General features: G+C 40.9%; 1 protein-coding gene across 2 annotated transcripts; it reads left to right on the forward strand.

The window, feature by feature from the left end:
• The first annotated feature begins 878 nt into the window (after nucleotides 1-878).
• On the forward strand, nucleotides 879-13,189 carry EI24 (EI24 autophagy associated transmembrane protein). 2 transcript variants are annotated; one of them, XM_033098337.1, is made up of 11 exons: nucleotides 879-1,027; nucleotides 3,277-3,389; nucleotides 6,370-6,515; nucleotides 7,104-7,164; nucleotides 8,018-8,084; nucleotides 8,571-8,695; nucleotides 9,013-9,132; nucleotides 9,510-9,621; nucleotides 10,323-10,434; nucleotides 10,846-10,920; nucleotides 12,168-13,189. In XM_033098337.1, exons 2-11 carry the CDS (start codon nucleotides 3,348-3,350, stop codon nucleotides 12,328-12,330), a joined length of 1,023 nt encoding a protein of 340 aa, XP_032954228.1. In that variant the 5' UTR covers nucleotides 879-1,027; nucleotides 3,277-3,347; the 3' UTR covers nucleotides 12,331-13,189. The 2 variants fall into 2 exon arrangements, with proteins under 2 accessions (XP_032954228.1, XP_032954229.1); XM_033098338.1 differs by lacking the exon at nucleotides 879-1,027 and adding an exon at nucleotides 1,314-1,449.
• The last annotated feature ends 5,394 nt before the right edge of the window (nucleotides 13,190-18,583 follow it).

Raw genomic sequence — 18,583 nt, forward strand, 5'->3', positions numbered from 1 at the left:
GCCATCAGCTGTAACCAGTGAGCCATTAGCCATGAATATAACGGCCATGGCTAGGCTAGTAGCAAAAAGAGAAAAAGGGGGAGCTAGCAAGAAGATAGTGGCTGAGTCTGCAAGCGGCGCAGTGAGGGTTGAGAATTGTGTTGCTCCTGGTTCCTGTGTCTCCAACCCAGCCGCCAGCGAGAGTATAGTGGTGTGACTCCCCTACCTATGGCTCCATGGGTGTTCCTTTTTGGCCTCACCATGTCCTGCATTCTTATGTGGGGAGTGGGACCAGAGACCCCGCCTGACACCCCCGCACCACACCTATTAATCATTTTGAGTGAAGCTTGACTTAAACCTCATCATTGCTTCATACCGTTTGGTTACAGAACCAAACAAACCAAGGTGACCTCTGTATTTTACTGGTCTCTTGTTGTCAGGCTTCATAGGATTTCGAAAGGACTAGCAACCCTGCGGAAGTAAATTGGGGAGGGCAAAGAACAGGAATGACGGATCAGGAAGGGGCGGATTGGGGAAGCGGTCAGAGAAGCCTGGGCGTCCCAGACGCCGTGCGGGACGTGCGCGGGCCCCGTGGACAGACTGCATTTCCCAGACTCCATCGCCCCACGTGGCCCTCCGCCCCCGACTTGGGCGGCTTCATTCAGCGCCTGCCCGACCTCCCAGCGGCCCGGTGCAGCTGGGGCATTGCCCAGTGCGCCCTCAGCTCAGGCCCGCGTCCACGGCAGCCGCGGCCACGCCCCCTTTGCCCCTGGTGGCTCGGCGCCAGCCGACTTCCCACTGCCCCGTGCGTCCCAGGCATGCCCAGTGCGGGCGCCGCGTGGCCCCGCCTCCTCCGCCCTGGGCGGCTGGGCTCTGAGCCCGCAGACTTCCCACCGCCCCGCGCGCCCCGGGCATGCCCAGTGTGGGCGCAGCCGCCTCGGCCCTGGGAGCGCCCTGGCGGCAGCCGGCGGTCGGGCGCGGAGGAGCCGAGCCGACCGCGGTGGGCGAGGGTCCGGCCTGGGCCGGAGCCAGGCGGCGGAGCTGCCAGGTAGGTGCAGGCTCGGCGGAGCCAGGCCCGTGGGGCGCGGCAAGGCCCTGGGCGTAAGGGGCGTGTGGTTAGGGCAGCGAGGGCCAGCAGGGCCCGAGCGTGGGGTCGTGTGGTTGAGGGAGTGGCTCTGCGAGGGACCCCCGGCCAGAAGGTGCTGGCAGGAGCAGGCCCAAGGCCGCAGCCCTGGGGAGAATGCCCAGGTGCCGCTGTCCTTAATCCCCGTGTGACTGAGGTGAGCAGCTCCGTGCCTGGTGCCCAGCTCTCGTTGCCGAGGGAGACTGTGGTTTTCAGTCGGAATTGCGGAGGACGTACGGGAGACGCTTCCGACGGACATGGAGCCAGTCCGGGGGCCCCTGAGAGGAGGATGCTCACCTTTCCTGCCCCTGGCGTGGATCTGACCGCTTCTTGCTTTCCAAACTTGGGTCAGTGGCTTAGAAGTGAAAAGGGCAGGGCTGTGCCTCAGTAGATGCCTCCTGAGTTCTAACGACTGTGAGGCATTTAGTGGCCAGGTGCATTGACAGGATGAAGAGACATTTTGTCCATGGGATGCTCGGGGTAAACAATCCTCTTTGCGAAACTGGAGTAAAAAGTCCGACTGAGGGTTAGAACACCAGGGTTTTCAAGTTCCCGGTAGTCTTTCACTTGCTGTAATCTTGGGCAAACCATTGAACTTCAGAGACTCAGTTTCTCCATCTGTAAAATGATGTGAACCAGATGAATCTTCTTTCCTTCCTGCTCAGTTGGAAGTTTCCCCCTGCGTTGTTCAGTCTCTGGGCACAAGTTGTGGCAAGTTACTTTTTTCCATGCCTCAGCTTTCAAACCGGTAATTCAACGAATATTCCTGTAGGAAGGCCGCTAGGATTTCCGTAAAAAATTGACGTGATCTTGTCCTTCAAAGGCTGCTCTTGGTCAGTAGTTAACCTGTCACTTGGTACATGCAGAAGCCAGGTGTTGATGGCCATGATTCAAATAACACAGCTGTTCCACTGGACTAGGACTGACATGCTTCAGGCTCCCTGTCATTGTCCTGGGAGAAGTTCAGACTAAGTAACTGGCTTCCTTAAACTCCCAAGCGAGCTCATTCTGTATTGGGATTATGTTTATAGAGAAATTTTTTTTTCATGTTATTGCACTTTATGCTTAAAAACCTATGACGATTTTAATACTTTTAATTTATAGATAAGGAAGTAGCTGGTTAAGAGTGAATTCATGATAGTTTTTACAAACTAGTGTCTTGTGTATCATCATTGAGCATTTTACTATTCACCTGGCACGGAAGGTGAATAGTAAAATGCTCAATGATGATGCTCTGAGCTGTTTTTAGGTGGGAAGTTTCTTATTCTAAGAGAAATTCTAATAAGAAACGGAAGTTTCTTATTCTAGAAACTCTCCACCTGAAATAAGTGCATCTGTGTAGGATTTCACTAAGGGGAAGATGGTTCATACTGTGTTGTGCAAGTTGCCTTGCTCCTGTGTATTCCCTGCTCTTTCAGTTCTGGGTGGCAGTAGTCCAGTTGGGTCAATAGGTACAGCTTGGTAAAGTGGTTGTAGGTCAGGGAAAGTGTGCTTATGTTTTGAAATTTGAGGTTTATACAAGCTGCCTGTGAAATTCTGTCATTATGATCTCTCTCTTCAATTGAGAATACCCTAGATTGGTTTAGTCAGGTTTGAGAACTTTAGAATCTCGAGTTCTTAATAACATTTTTGAAAAATTTTAACATATATTTTACATATTTAAAATTGGAAAGCATATGGAGGCCTATTTGGAGGGCTTGGTGGGAAATTTCACATCAGACCTTCAACTTAACCTGTGTGCCAGAGGGTCCTGTGTATGAAATGCATATTTAGTAATTTTTGTGAGAACTTTCATCTTGCTCTTATATTTTCATTCCATTGTTTGAGGTTATACATCAAGCATAAATCTCACTTAAGAAGATATTGGAATGTGTGTGTGTGTCGGGGGGAGTTAGGACCATCAAGGCACAGAGGAAACTACTGATCCCAGAGCAATTTACTCTGTAAAAGTGAAAGAATGATAAGCAATTTAAAAAAATAATTGATGTCAGATTTCAGCAGTTACAGGTTTAACCTTACTTAGTTCACTGTGTTAGTAGCTATGTTAAGTGCTGGAATCTACTGCACTCCTGTTAGAGATATGAGTATGTGGAAAATGGCATCATGCAGAAATGCACATGAAATTATCTTTAAGATAAATATATTTTCCCCCTTTATGCTCCGTCTGTTTCCAGGTCCTTCATGATGAAAGATTTTGAGATGCTTCTCTCTCCTCTGTGTGGTTGGTAGTTTGGGTGGTGAAGAGATGGCTGACAGTGTCAAAACCTTTCTCCAGGACCTTGCCAGGGTGAGTACATTGAGCCATTCTTGATCCTTTTGCTACAGGAACTGGCTAGGGAATCCTTTAGGTGTTTTGGAATTTATATCATTTGTTGGGTCTTTCACATACAGGTTTCCATTCTAATCGACACCACTCAAGAGATAGTTATTACCCTGCATCTTGCAGAGGTGGTAGACCCGTCTAGTGAATGTCTCTAGTATCAGAACCCTGGTCAACTTGGTTCCAGAGCCTTTCTTTTTTTTTTTTTTAAACTTTATTTTGGAATAATTTTAAATTTACCGAAAACTTGCAAGGTGGTAGAGAGTTCCCCTGTATCCTTTACCAGTTTCTGCTAATGTTAACATCTTCTGTAACTGTGATACATTGGTCAAAACTAAGCAATGAACATTGGTACACTACTATTACCTAAACTACATTTAGATTTACATTAGAGAACTTCCCCCTCACCCCCTATTCTACATGGTGGTGATGATGGTGCTCTAGGAAAGTATCCCATAAAGATCTGTTAGGTCCTAAGTCACCCAGATTTCCAATAGCATAAAATTCTGTTGTAGTGGCTGTCTGAGGTCTAATGACCTAGTTGTAGCCCCTGTAGCTATACTCCTGGGAGCAGGAGAGAGGCCTTTTCTGATTGGGTGGGGCAGGGGTTGGGTGGGGTGGGGGTTGGTGCTCCTCAGTGGGGATGTTTAAAATTTTACTTTGGAATTAAAGGGGAATCAAAGGAGCCTTAGAAGGGCCAAAGAGACTTCATGTAATGTGATCTACTTTTAATACCTTTACCTCCTTGTCTTGCCATCTTGTGTGATAAAATTTCAACCCTGGATCAGTTCTACAATGTCTACTTTACGTGCATGTCTGCCCCACAAGACTATAAATGTCTCAGAGGGTGGGGATCCTGTCATCATTCAGCACGTACTAGGCTCTCAACCATTTGAATTTAACTGTCTTAAATATATAATTATTTGTGGAAAATTTAGAAGTTAAAAGCAAAATAAGACTAAAAAGTTCTCATAGGTAAAAGCTTAAGTGCACACTGTGCCAATTTGTGCTCCTGTCAGTGAGGAGTTCATAAACTTGCTCATTTCTCTGTATCCTGGCAATTATGTCTAAAATTGTTTTAGTCCATAACAATAGGTAGAAATGCCGTCCTTAAGTCCAGGTTCACCATTGCTTCCAGAATGCTGTTTTAAATTTTTTGCTGCTGCTTCACAAAGTCGAATACCCACGTGCCACCAGTCTACTTTGGCCATAAAAGTGTTGTGGCACTTATTTTAACTATCATTTTTTGTTTACTTGTATACTTTTCCTCCTAAGTTATGGTTCTTGAGCATTTCCATATGGCCAATGTCCAACTCATTGAAGATACTTAGTGTGCGCGTGGGTAGATGAGTGAATTCAGTCCCTGAACTAAATGATAGGCAGTTCTGGTGTTTGTAGCAAACAGTAACCTTTCTGCTATTGGAGCTCTTCCAATATATTTGGCAAGTGCCTCTGTCACTGACTTAACGACCCTCTCCCCATCATACATTCTTTAAGGACGTTCTCCTGCAGCTACAGTACCATGTTGTTTGTTTCTGTCTTATTGGTGTATTCTTTTCCTACAGCTTCTCATATTTTTACAGTAGTTATTTGTGTCTTTCACCAACCTTGGTCCAGCCTTGGTCCTTTCTAGAGACCAATGTTTAATTTATCCTTGTATCACTAATTTAGTAAAGGATATTGATCATACTGTAGGCTTTTGATTGATATTGGAAGAGTATAGGGGAGGTCAGTAACTTGGCTTTATAGTATTAATAAGTGTGGAGGGATTGGCAAACCACTGTATTGCAACCATGTTATTCAAGATTGGTTTGGGTAAAAATTGTGAATGGATGCTAAATCTAGGGGAGAGAACTTCAGCAGAGTATTTAGATGGTCTCAGAAGTGTCTGCCCATAGATTACTTATTAGTTGCAAAGGGGATATTTTGCAATCATACAGTAGAGAAGCTGGATAACACCTTGACTGAGTATGTAAAATGAGCGTCAGTAGCAAGGATAGATAGACATCACGTGCCTCTGGATGTTATACCTTGGAGTGCACACCATCTCTTATGTGATATTCCTGCCAAAACTGTGAAACCTGGGTCTAATCATGAGGAAACAAACCGAAATTGAGGGAATACCACAAAATAATTGGCCTACATATTTCAAAAAGACTAAAGAGCTGTTCCTGAGTAAAGGAGACTAAAGAGACATGACAAAGTAAGTACAATATGTGATTCTGAACTGAATTTTGATACTTGATGGGTAAAAATGAGATAGAGGGCATTATTGGGGCAAATAGAAAAAATGGAATATGGACTGTAAAGTATTTCAATATTAAATTTCTTGAATTGATAACTCTTGTGGTTATATAAAACATACCATTGTTCTTGGGAAATAACACACTGAAGTAAAGTTTAGGGAGAAGTAAAGGGAAATGATCATAGCAACCTCCTCTCAAATGATTCAGGAAAAATGTGTGTATATGGAAATAATAAATGTAACAAAACATTAATCTGGTGAACCTGGAGAAAAGGGTATTAGGAAGTTCTCCATTTTTGCAACTCTTCCGCAAATTGGGAATTATTTCAGAATAAAAAAAAATCAAGGTTCCCTTAAGTCATGTAGCAAAATAAATACAGTGGTTTCCATTGTGATTTTACTTTACTGTATGTAATTTTGGAAAATATTCCCTTATCCATAATCTTCCCTCTTTAAAAATACTCTCGTCCAGAAACTAATATAAAATATTACTGAATGTCAACTATAATTAACAAAAATAGCCATGGGGACATGTAGTGCAGCATGGGAAATATAGTCAATAATGTTCTAATAACTACGTACAGTGTCAGGTGGGAAGTAGACTTGTTGGGGTGATCACTTTGTAAGTTATGTAAATGTACGATCACTGTGTTGTTCTTTATGCCTGAAACTAATAAAAAATAATAATACTCTTGTCTATAGGGAATCAAAGACTCCATCTGGGGAATTTGTACCATCTCAAAGCTAGATGCTCGAATTCAGCAAAAGAGAGAGGAGCAGCGTCGAAGAAGGGCAAGTAGTGTCCTGGCACAGAGGAGAGCCCAGAGCATAGAGAGGAAGCAAGAGAGGTAAGGAGTGGAGGCTGGTGTGAGAACAGTCTAAGCTCCCTTCCAGAGGGCACTTTAGGAAGTGACTGATCCTTAGTATACAATTAAGACCCTACGTAGTGTAGTGACTTGGACTTTTAGCACCCCATTATTTTTTATACTTTCTCCCCCCAAAATGTTATAAGTGATTCCCCACTCCCCTAATACATACATTGAATTAAACTAGGGTCTTGCAATAATCCTTGTTCAAATGTCATGGTATTTAAACAAAAAAAATCAGAATGGTGAATAGAGAACCACAAAAAAATTACTTGGATTGATAGATATTTCTAGGAGAGCCTATGTGGATTTATTGATTGATAGAACTTCAGACATCCTCTTTAATCTTCTCCAATCTTGGATTTTAGAAAATAAATCTTTTGTTTTAAGAAAAGCTGCTTCTCTAGAAATACTTTTAGCCTTTTCTCATTGACATTAGGAGAACATTGGGAGAACAGTGGGTGCTGGAAAAATAAAACCAATGAATGATATAAAATGGAGAGCTACTGAATGACAATATGGAAATGACCTGTATGCCTTGTAAGCTAAATATATGTGGTCTTCTTCCAGTGAGCCGCGTATTGTTAGTAGAATTTTCCAGTGCTGCGCTTGGAATGGTGGAGTATTTTGGGTGAGTTCTTTTTCATCAAATTCCAGGTGCCTTATAAGCATTTTCACATTTTTGCTATGTTCATAGTTCTCAACTGTTGTCTTTAAACTGAGACAAGTAGCTTTTCACCTGCTGATACATAGGTAAGACCATAACTCAGGGTTCTGTGCAACTGCAGTGATTTTATTCAAGTGCAGAGAACACTTGTATGTAAATAAAGGGATAGCTCTGAATATACACTTTTATTTTTCTTAGAAAATGACTTATTCACAAGTTTTAATGTTATAGGTAACAGTTTCTCTTAATATTGCCTGGGCAGTTTGGCTAAGAGGGGGATCAGAGGGGAAGGACAGATGGACAAGGGCAAGATTCTCCTCTCATCTGGTCGTAGCAATCTACTAGAATTGATATCTGTTGAGATCCACACCAGAAAAGATTGCCTACAATTAACAGGACCAATAAGGCCTTAAGTGAAATTTGAGTACTTTGAAGAACAGGTAGTTAAATTTTTCCTTTGATTTAGAACTCAGCATAAATCAGGTTTCCTTAATTTAAACATTTCACAGATATTTTCAGGTGTTAGCTCTAATTAATACAATATTACTGTGTACTTAATATAATCCTGTATTTTGTCCTGAATACTATTTGAAATGTTCTACTATGCCTCCAAAAATTTTACTATTTTTATAGGCATTGTCAGGTCTGTAACTCTGAGTTGGAGTATTGGGAATAGAAATGGGTCCAATTTTGGTGCTCCTTCAGGCCTTCTAATTTATAAAAGAAACCTCTATCTGGAAAACAAATTACACTGAAACTTGGAACTCATGTTTTAAAGAGGGCTTTTAATGTTTACCTTATTGCTTCTTTCCTTTAGCTCAGTCTCCTCTTGTTTTATCGAGTGTTTATTCCTGTGCTTCAGTCAGTAACTGCCCAAATTATTGGTAAGTACATACAGTGCTGTCTGCCTGGGATGGAGCTGGGAGATTGTTTCCCGTTTCCTTCAGTTTATTGAACACTTTGTATGTAGTCGGAGCTTGGGATGTTTTTAACTCAAACCTTTCAACAACCCTTTGAGTGGGTATTAGTTATAAATAACATTTTAGTTACCAAGGTTAAACCGTTAGTAAATGGCAGAGCTAGGATTTAAACATGGGTAGTTTCCTGCGTGTTGTATACTGCCACCAGGTAAGCAGGTTTGTCTTAAGGTAAGCAGCACATGTCTATGGCTACTCTGAACTAGAGTTGTGGCCAGAATTTGGTGTGTCTGTAGAGAATAAGACTGTGAAAAAGGCATAGTGATGTGCCGGCAAGAGACAAAGATGGTATGTGTGGGGTCAAGGAGAGGGCAGATAGTCACAAACTAGGGGTTTGCGCTTCTGGTTTTCCATTTCTCCAGTTAAACTGATAACTCTTTTCCCCTTTTTCAGGTGACCCGTCACTACATGGAGATGTTTGGTCATGGCTGGAATTCTTCCTCACGTCAATTTTCAGTGCTCTTTGGGTGCTCCCCCTGTTTGTGCTTAGCAAAGTTGTGAATGCCATTTGGTTTCAAGTAGGTCCTGGGCAGAATGGAGACTGGGTCCTATAGCATGGTGGGTTGACAGGTGGCAGTTTCAGCTTGTGAAGTTAGTGGCCATGTAGGGAGCCATTTCACAGCCTTAACCTTTCTTGGTCCAGCAGCCAGGGGGTGATCTTTGTGCTTTTGTAAAATGGAATTATTATCTCAGGTCACCAAAGCATCTCATTGCGAGATGTCCAGGGACTTTTCTCACCTGGCAGGTCTAAGGGTAGATTGGGGGCCTTAGCTTTGGGGATGGATATTAAGGCCACTTAATTCCTTTTTTGGTGAGCTACTTCCTCTGTTTGCAGGATATAGCTGATCTGGCATTCGAGGTATCAGGGAGGAAGCCTCACCCATTCCCTAGTGTCAGCAAAATCATTGCTGACATGCTCTTCAACCTTCTGCTGCAGGCTCTTTTCCTCATCCAGGTGAGACCGGCCTTTTGGGCACACACACACACAGGCAGATTCAAAAAAAAAAAGTTCACTAGAGGGAGCTTCACAAAGACAACAGGGTATTGCATTTGCATTTATACTGGGGCAGATATGCTTTATTTCAGGTAATGGTTTTTAAATCATTTTTTTCATAGAAACAACTAGAGAATTTAAAAGTCACAAAATGATAAGAAACATGAATATAGCTGTTCTTCCCTACCACGCTGGGCATTTTCCACTTTCCTGCTATTCAGAAACTTGAGAAGCAACTGTACAGCTATCTAAGCAGAGAGTGATGCCTCAGAGTGGCAGGTGAACAATGTTAGGTCTCTGAAGCTTTGGAAGTAAGATTTTCCATGTTTGTTCTTCAGGGGATGTTTGTGAGTCTCTTTCCCATCCATCTTGTTGGTCAGCTGGTTAGTCTCCTGCATATGTCTCTTCTCTACTCACTATACTGCTTTGAATATCGTTGGTTCAATAAAGGTAAGTCCATCTAAAGAAACTCAAAACTTGGAGGCCCAGTTGGGAAATGCTGCTGCTAAGTAGACTTCTTAAGACTATTCAATGCTTAGGCCCTTGGCAAACCATCTTTGGAAGGAAGTAGCCTCTTTAGCAAGAGGGAATTTACCTTTGGCTTAGGGGATTTAACCCTTAACCTTGATGCTGAAGGTACAGCAGTGTAGCATTACCTTTATGGTGCTAAATGTGATGTCGCTGTGACTGAGCCCTAAGATGGCATAAATGAGCACGAGTTATTCTGAATTAGAGAAATTAATTTGACGTCAGTGCATTCAGATTCTTTTGGATATTTTAAAAGCCTTTGGCATATTTGTCTGGGTGTGTATGGTAGAAAGAGGTTAATTTCTATAGGATGGCGGCCTTTTTACATGATACCTTGCTTTGTTCAAGAATAATCCTGACAAAGGATTAGTTGTAATTCTTTTTTTTGTGTGTGTTGTAATTCATAATTCACTTAGCTTGCCAGCTTTGAATTGTGATTATTAAATTATAAAAATTTTGCATAGAAGCTTCATATCAGATTTGGACAATTCTGAATTACATTCTTTAGATGTGTTCTAAATGGCTGACCTGTATCTAAAACTCAAACCTCAAATAATTTGACCACAGTAGTCATTTTGCTAAAAGGAAGTAAGAATTTTAATTGTATTGGCTCCTTGTTTTAGGAATTGAAATGCACCAGCGGTTGTCAAACATAGAGAGGAATTGGCCTTACTACTTCGGATTTGGTTTGCCTTTGGCTTTCCTCACAGCAATGCAGTCCTCATACATTATCAGGTAATTTGGTTGGAGGGACTGGAAGAGAACTAGAACAAATATGCATTGTAGAAGTACCTTCTGGATGCCTGGTTCTGTGCTAGCCATCCTACATTCTTATTGGCCTTTAGGGAGTCAGTAGGATTTTTCTCCTCAAAAGATAGTCATAGACATTTGTCAGTTAGTATTAACATCTAGTCTGCAGGATTTTATGTGCCATATTCCTTCTTCTATGTTGCCTCCTGGAGCAGTGTTAAACATAGTCAGTGCCAAGAAAAATGCCTTTTTTTTAAAAAAAATGTGTTTGATTTATTAAGGGTTTATCAAGCCACCATGTTAGCACTGGAGGCAAAGGAGTTTTGGGCTTCTCATATCTTCTCTAAAGTCATGGCTATTATGAAGGTGACTAATTCCTTCTTTCTTTTCTCACAGTGGCTGCCTCTTCTCTATCCTTTTTCCTTTATTCATTATCAGCGCCAATGAAGCAAAGACCCCTGGCAAAGCATAGTAAGTATTAACCATTTTTAGCCAAAGGGTAGTAAGTGATATACAGCGGGTACCAAAAACATGCATACGCATTTTAAGGAAAAAACTATTAAAATTGTAATACTCAATATATACCGATAACAAAAGATGAATACAAGTCACGTTTGACTTCTGCAATTACAAGAGGTGCTCAAAGTGGTTATCATCAATATCCAGACACTTCTGATTACAGCGAACTACTGCTTGAGCAACATTGACCAAAGTGTCCACTTGTATACATTTTTTTGGCACCCCCCCATATATATATACATATATATATACATATTTATATATGTGTATATATATATGTATATATATACCGTGTTTCCCCGAAAATAAGACGTAGCCGGACAGTCAGCTCTAATGCGTCTTTTAGAGCAAAAATTAATATAAGACCTGGGCTTATAGTAAAATAAGCCCAGGTCTTATATAATATAATCTTATATAATATAACACGGTATATATATGTATAAATGTATATATGTATATAAATGTTATGTATATATGTAAATATTTCAAAAATTGATGCTATTATACATATTTTTAAAATTTTAACAATTGGGTGAATAAGGCACTTGTAAACACTTGTAATTAAGCTCATTTTTGTAAGAGTGATCAACTTTTTAAAAAAGTATTAGGGCCCTGTGATTTGGCTACATGAGTTTATTGATAGTAAAACAAAGTATTTTAAAATGAATCTTGAGCAGTAATACTAGCACTCCAAAAGCTTTATCACTTCAAAGAAAAGCTCAATTAATCTTTGATCAATGTAAGTCAATGAGGGTACACATATTAGGAATGTCAGCTCTGTTTTAGGTTTTTGCATGCTCTTTCGGTCCAGTAATACTGTGTGTGTCTTAGTAGGGTAATTGACTTTCTCTTGAAACTGTCTTAAATGAAACACATACAGCATATGATGTCTTCAAACATAGCTTGAAGTTTGTGCCTGAAGTCAGCTATAGAAAAAAGTACTTCTCTAATCAGAATTAATCTGAAATATAACTTTATTTCCATTAAGCTGCGATACTTCAAATGGTGGTGATTCCATTGCACTCGTGACATCAACAGGACCCAGCGTGTTCTTTAGTTGCTGCCTGTTTAATCCACGTGTCTAATATTTGTACTTCCTTGATCAAATTTCAGTTGTCTTATTTTCCCATGTCATATCAAATTTGTCAGATAATTCTGATCAACTTGGGATCTAACAAACTGGGTCTCTTGTCTTTTAGCCTTTTCCAGTTGCGCCTCTTTTCCTTGGTGGTTTTCTTAAGCAACAGACTTTTCCACAAGACGGTCTACCTGCAGTCTGCACTGAGTAGCTCAACCTCTGCAGAGAAGTTCCCTTCACCACATCCGTCTCCTGCCAAACTGAAGGCTGCTGCAGGCCACTGAGACACCTGCCACCCAGGGGAGGAGTGGGATTGGAAGGAAGCTGTGCAGCTCTTTCCTTTTCACCTCCCCCACCAGGGAAGGCAGGACCCACTATGCTATGCCAAGGGCCCTCTGCATATTCCCTTCTCTCTCTGAGGAATTGGGATTTTTGTCTCTTGTGCACGTAAGGCACAATCTTTCTGACATCAGTATGTGGATTTTTAACACCCGTGAGTCTGAAAGGACCACAGGTTTTTCTGCAGCTCTTTTCTAGCATTTGCCAGCCCCTGTGCCTGGACTGATTTGAATACTTTTTCTCCCTGTGCCATTTACCCTTCTACCTCCCCTTCCTGCCTTCCACTACTCTCGGATGAATGGATTTTGTAATTCTAGCTGTTGTATTTTGTGGACCTGTTGTTTTTGTTGTTTTTCTGTGAAGCACATATATTGGATGGGGGAGGTAAAGGAGTATTTCAGTTGCTCCTGGTCACTCCCTTTATAGCCATCACTGTCTTGTTTCTTGTAACTCAGGTTAGATTTTGGTCTCTTGCTCCACTGCAAAAAAACAAGCCTGAAGAGATGGAACAGGAGGCAAGACCTCACAGCCAGATCTGCTGGGTTTTGAGGAGTGATTTTTCTTCCCCTTGAAGGGGAAAAAGCTTTTTTCACTGGTACATTTAAAGTTCCCCAACTACAGGGAGGTACCAGTTTTGGACAAGTGCCACTGCAACACAGAATGCTCAGAGAACCTGAACCTCTAAGCTCTGGAGGTCTGAAATTTACTGTCGGCCGCTGTCGGGTCTGTCTGGTGTTTCAAAAGAATATTGGGTGCTGCAAATAGGAACTGAAGGGGTAAACTTATTAAACCCATTAAACCTGTGATTGGTTGGTGTTTTCCGTCATTTTCAAGAGACTAAATATGGGGGGGAGGGGACAGATGTCCAAACACTTGTACAATTTTAAAATGTCACAATTAAACATGAGCTCCTGGTTTCCCACAAATGTGTAATGGTTGAATTTATAAATCATCACCTCGGGAAATGTGTTCAGGGAACCCAGGACTTTGTCTTGGATAAATTTGGTTATAGTTTTTTGAGAGATTAGTCCTGAAAAATGTTCCCCGAGGAAGTTTGGATTATGTGATTATGATCATGTTAACATCTTGGAAAGAATTTAGGATTGTTGAGTTGTTTTAAAGTCTCTATGTACATCTCCCCTGTTTATTTGTGAAGGGAGAGATCCCTCTAGATTTCAGGGTACTGAACATTCTCCTTAGGGAAGAGATGAGACATTTGGTTAACAGAAATCTTTACTATATACAACACAAAATTTAAGGGTTTAAAAAATCACTGCTTGGAGATATAAACCAAGTTCAAGGTGCAGAAGATTTTAAAATAGTGTGCATCTTGGAGGTAAGCAGTTTTCAGCTTGTGCACAAAAAATTGTAAAAATACATTTAAAATAAGATTTATGAGTTGTGATTGAAAAATATGGTGAATGTTTAAATTAAAATTTATTACAGTAAAAGACACATTTCCCTTAATCCCTCTCAAAATACTCCCCCTCGCTTTAAACACACGTATCCCATAGTTCTTGCCACTTTCTGAAACAGTTCTGGAAGTCCTGTTTTGTGTCTACTTCATCCTCCATCATGACAATGTTCCATGTCACACTTCACTTCTGGTACGGCAATCACTTCTGGTATGTAATGTCAAATAAAAACATTACAGTATGTCCTCATCCACCTTATTCACTGGATTTGGCACTGTGCGACTTCTGGATCTTTTCCCAAAGTCAAAATGATAATGAAAGGAAAATGTTTTGAATCAATTCAGGACATTGAGGCAACCATGACAGCGCAACTAAAGACATGAAAGAGGACTTTCAGAACTGCTTCAGAACAGTGGGATAAGTGTTCGAAGCAAGGGGGAGTATTTGAGGGGGATTCATTGCAATGTGTCTTTTACTGTAATAAATTTTTATTTAAACATTCACCGTATTTTGTGATCACACCTTGTACCATGTTTCCCCAAAAATAAGACCTAGCTGCAGTCAGCTCTAATGCGTCTTTTGGAGCAAAAATTAATATAAGACCCAGTCTTATTTTCCTATAAGACTGGGTCTTATATAATATATCTAACATAAGACCCGGTCTTATATTAATTTTTGCTCCAAAAGACCCATTAGAGCTGATTGTCCGGCTAGGTCTTTCGGGGAAACGGTACTTCCAGTACTCTGTGACATCTCTGGTCATTTGTCAGTAGTATTGCCGAGAACTGCCAAGTTGCTGTGGGGGTGGTTTGAAAAGATTTCAGAATTTCATCAGCTTGTAACTGATCACTGATTACCTTATGTACAATTAAATGTTTAAAATTAGCTTATTTCAGTGGCTACATTTTTGCTACCTTAAACTTGTTATGTGTACCAACTAAGCTGTTGTTTTGAAGGGTGAGGGAGGTTGAGTGGATAGAGGCACGTGATTTTATCCAGCACTATGCCTACCTATAGAAAATGCTTCAAGTTTAAGTGATTGGAAGTGAGGAATATGCAATTTTATTAGTGTAACTGAGAGGCTAGGCTTGTGATATATCTACAATAGAAATTTGGTAATGATTTCAAATGAGATATGTAAACAAGAGCAGTGTAAATATCTTTTTCACTAGGGTCTGGACACTGAGGGCAGTTAGGAAATTGGGATCAAAGGGAGGGTAGGCTCCATTTTTGTCAAGTTCAGAATGGCAGTTTGAGGCAGATTACTGGTAACTGAAAACAAGGGAGATCACATCACTAAAGATGACAACGAAAGAGCTTGAGTTTTAATCATGCAACCAGTAGGATCTAAGGAATCATGTTCACAAACGTTCTTTTCAGTGATAGACATGACAGTTTGGAAAGGTATACGTAGTTCAAAACACTACCCTTTTATCCTCTCCAGAGCAAAGTTGTCCATTATAGCAACTCTGGAAGACTTAGAAAATGGATATTTCAGACCTGGGGAAGGTAAGTCAAGTCTGCTGGAAACCTTGAAATGAACAGATTCATGAGCTGACTCGTTAATTGCTTTGCAATTCTTAAGGGCCAAGAAGCAAGATAAAGTTTAAGAACTGGGACAAACCCAGAAGAGAGCAACTAATGGTTAGAGGTTTGTGAATCACCTTAAAAGGATAACAGCTGGCAATAAAAGGGCATCTATAGTTGTTCACTGTCCATTTTTCATCTACTTATATTTATTTTCTGATTATAGAAATAGGACATTTATTCAACTTCTATACACGTGTTTACCTGTAATGAGTTAACTGGTAAAGGTTATCAGTTCATCAGCAGTACAATGGAAGAGACATTTAGTTTGTTCAGTAGTTATCTCACTCTCCCCCACCCCACCCCCCGCGCTAACAATTACATGTATATGACCCACAGAGGTTTGAAAGGAAGCTGACTTCAGGTCAGTGTTAACTTAGGCCTTTTGAACAACGTGAGCCCTACATCGGTGGAATACTTTGGATGGGCCTAAAGTTAGTCCTCAGAACCAGTAAAGGTTCAAGTGGCAGAACAGATAAGCATTTGAGTGCCATCTCCATCTGGCACTGCAAGGCACTGAGGATTCAAGGATGAACCAGAAAGGGGTACTGCCCACTTGGACCTAACAGTATAGTGAGGAGGACTGACAAAAGTGACCACGCAAATTTTTAAAAACTTTGTGTTCAAATAGCTACTATTTTCCACAGGTCTCAACCTAGAATAAGACATTGGAATTCAGAGAATCTTTGAGTAGAATGAAGAGATTTGGCCAGATGTTCAGCCTCATTTTTATTTTACTCATTCTCTGTCAAATTTAAATGTTATGTAGTGTTTTCAGACCTAGGGAAAAACAGTGAGCATTTGACCATTTAGATAAGTAATTCTTAACCGTGGATCAGCATCAGAAGCATCTCTGGAACTTTTTCAAAATACACATACAGATCATGGGTCCTGGAAGAAATGTGATTCTGGAAGCAAAGTAAAAGTTCTAATAACTACTTTCACAGAAATTTGGGAAGCCATTGCATCCATGAAGTAAGAACAGATTATTGTAATAAAGGGACAAAATAGGAAAGTTCTTGTAAATTAAAGCAGTTATAGAAATAAAATGAGATGGCTTATAAAAGTGACATCAAGAAGGCTAAATGAGAGAAGTGTAAGATAAAATTGAAATCTCCCAGAACATAGAGCACAAAGATGAAGACATGGAAAAAGTTAATGCAGGTATCCAAGTATCAAATCCAACATTTGTCTAATAGCAACTTCAGAAAATAACAGAAAACTGGAGACAATAAAAAATTTCCTGCACTGATGATGAAAATTGGAGTTTGCAGATAAAAAGGGACTGACAAGTGCAGAGCAAGAAAAATGAAAACAACAAACCAAAACCCATAAAACCACAAAAGGGATCGCTAACAAAAAAATGTATCGGAAAAATAGGTTGCCTACAAAGGAATATGACTCACACTGGCGTTAGATTTCTCAAGAACAACACTCGGTAATAGAAGGAAAATTGCAAAGCCTTGAAAATGTGCTTTAATCCGTGCTCCTGTGTGTATGGGTTGGGTCGGTGCCAGTTTTGTTCCTATAATTCTAAACCCAGCTATGCTAGTTGTGGGGACAGAGTCCCAGAGAGCAGTGTCCAGGCTCTCGGCCTTGCGTGGGGGGTGCTGGCTCGCGTGGTGGTTGGCTGTAGCCGGTTGGCCAATTGGCTGCTGATGTAACTGCCGTGGCTGCGTTGGTTGGTTGGTTGGCAGGCAGAGAAGTGGATGGCGGATTGCAGATTGTGTGGATCCTACTTCGAGTGTGTGCCTCACCTGGCTGCCAGTGAGAATATAGTGGCATGCCTCCCCTATCTATAGCTCTGTTGGTGTTCCGTTTTGGCTCACCATGTCCTGCGTTCTTATGTGGGGAGCGGGACCAGAGACCCTGCATGAATCCCCGCACGATACTAGTGATTAATGACAAAATAAAGGCACTGTTTGCTTTCCATTCAGCTATTCTGAAAAAGTTACTTGAAAAATCTATCAAAGTGAAAAATACAAGAAATAGATGACCAATTTAAACATCCAACCAAACATGGAACAGTGGAAATAAGAGTGCGGAGATGAGATTCTGTTAATAGCTTTGCAGCACAGTCCGAAAAGGTGGGTTCCGGGGAGCACAATTTCAAGAAGAAAATAAATATTGTTACTCCGGTGTGCTCCAGATGAGATTTTTTTTTTTTTTTTTGATCAATGATACAAAAGAAGTAAGTAGATACTTCAGGAGAGACCCAAAAGCTCTACAAGAATGATATGACTCCAACAAGGCAAGCTAAAAACTAAAAATAGCATTATTTTAAGCAACTGATGAAATAGTGAAAAGTTTTTCTGAAACCATCAGGTCAAAACTTTTCATCCAATAAATCAGGAGGAAGAAGGATTAACCGATAATGGTGAATTCATGTATAAACTCTTGGTTTATGGTAACTTTAATAGTGATTTTGCTGTCTTGACTTTGATTTTATCGATATAAGCCTTTCCCTTATCAGTTGGTATTAAAGAATCATCCTAAAAATAGGCTTAGATTTTAAACTTTGTTCTTTAGTAGTATATTTTGACTTCTGAAAAAGCTGACTTAATTTTACCACCTGGAAACTTGTACATATTCCCTTTGAGAAACATGTTCAATAATTAAAAAAAAAACGCCATCTTAATGTCCATGCAACAGTACTTTAACTTGAAAGGAATCTTTAATTCCCCCTTCCCTTTTTTTAAGGAAAAAATACCTAACTTGTTTTGAAGAATCATTTACTTGAAGTTCTTCAATTCAGGTTCAGCGTGTTTCCTTCTGTTAATAAAAATTACATTGAATACATTATAAAAACAAAACAAAAACGCAGATCTACTGGATCACAGTGTTCTGGGGAAGAGCCTGGTCACGTGAATTCTGAAAAATACATGATTCTGAATCACTGATTTAAACGCGCTTTCAGTAACTTTGATGGCTTTGCTTTCCTAGAGTTGGCTGCTGCAACTTTCCGGTCCTCAGCAACACGTTTTTGCGGGGAAGGGAGAGGGGGAAGGAAAAGCAGCTTTCTCGGGTTGGGCTGGTACAGAATCGCGGCCGCAGATCAGCTCGAGGAGCAGGCTGTCCGCCGCTGGGAGTTGGACGACCTCCGCGCCTGCGGGCGCCTCCAGTCAGCCCGCCGCCCCTCTAGGCCAGACGCGGACTCAGCCAGTCAAGGGTTAGAAAAGAAACGCCTCGCCAGTCT

Source organism: Rhinolophus ferrumequinum, chromosome 25 (genome assembly GCF_004115265.2).
Source record: "Rhinolophus ferrumequinum isolate MPI-CBG mRhiFer1 chromosome 25, mRhiFer1_v1.p, whole genome shotgun sequence".
NCBI classification, from domain to species: Eukaryota; Metazoa; Chordata; class Mammalia; order Chiroptera; family Rhinolophidae; genus Rhinolophus; species Rhinolophus ferrumequinum.

What these genes read in the sequence shown, in the direction of transcription:
- EI24 (XM_033098337.1), top strand. Translation starts at nt 3,348, where the DNA reads ATGGCTGACAGTGTCAAAACCTTTCTCCAGGACCTTGCCAGG. An exon ending in AGGCTCTTTTCCTCATCCAG is followed by an intron (nt 9,133 to 9,509) that starts GTGAGACCGGCC and finishes TTTGTTCTTCAG; the next exon opens with GGGATGTTTGTGAGTCTCTT. An exon ending in CAGTCCTCATACATTATCAG is followed by an intron (nt 10,435 to 10,845) that starts GTAATTTGGTTG and finishes CTTTTCTCACAG; the next exon opens with TGGCTGCCTCTTCTCTATCC.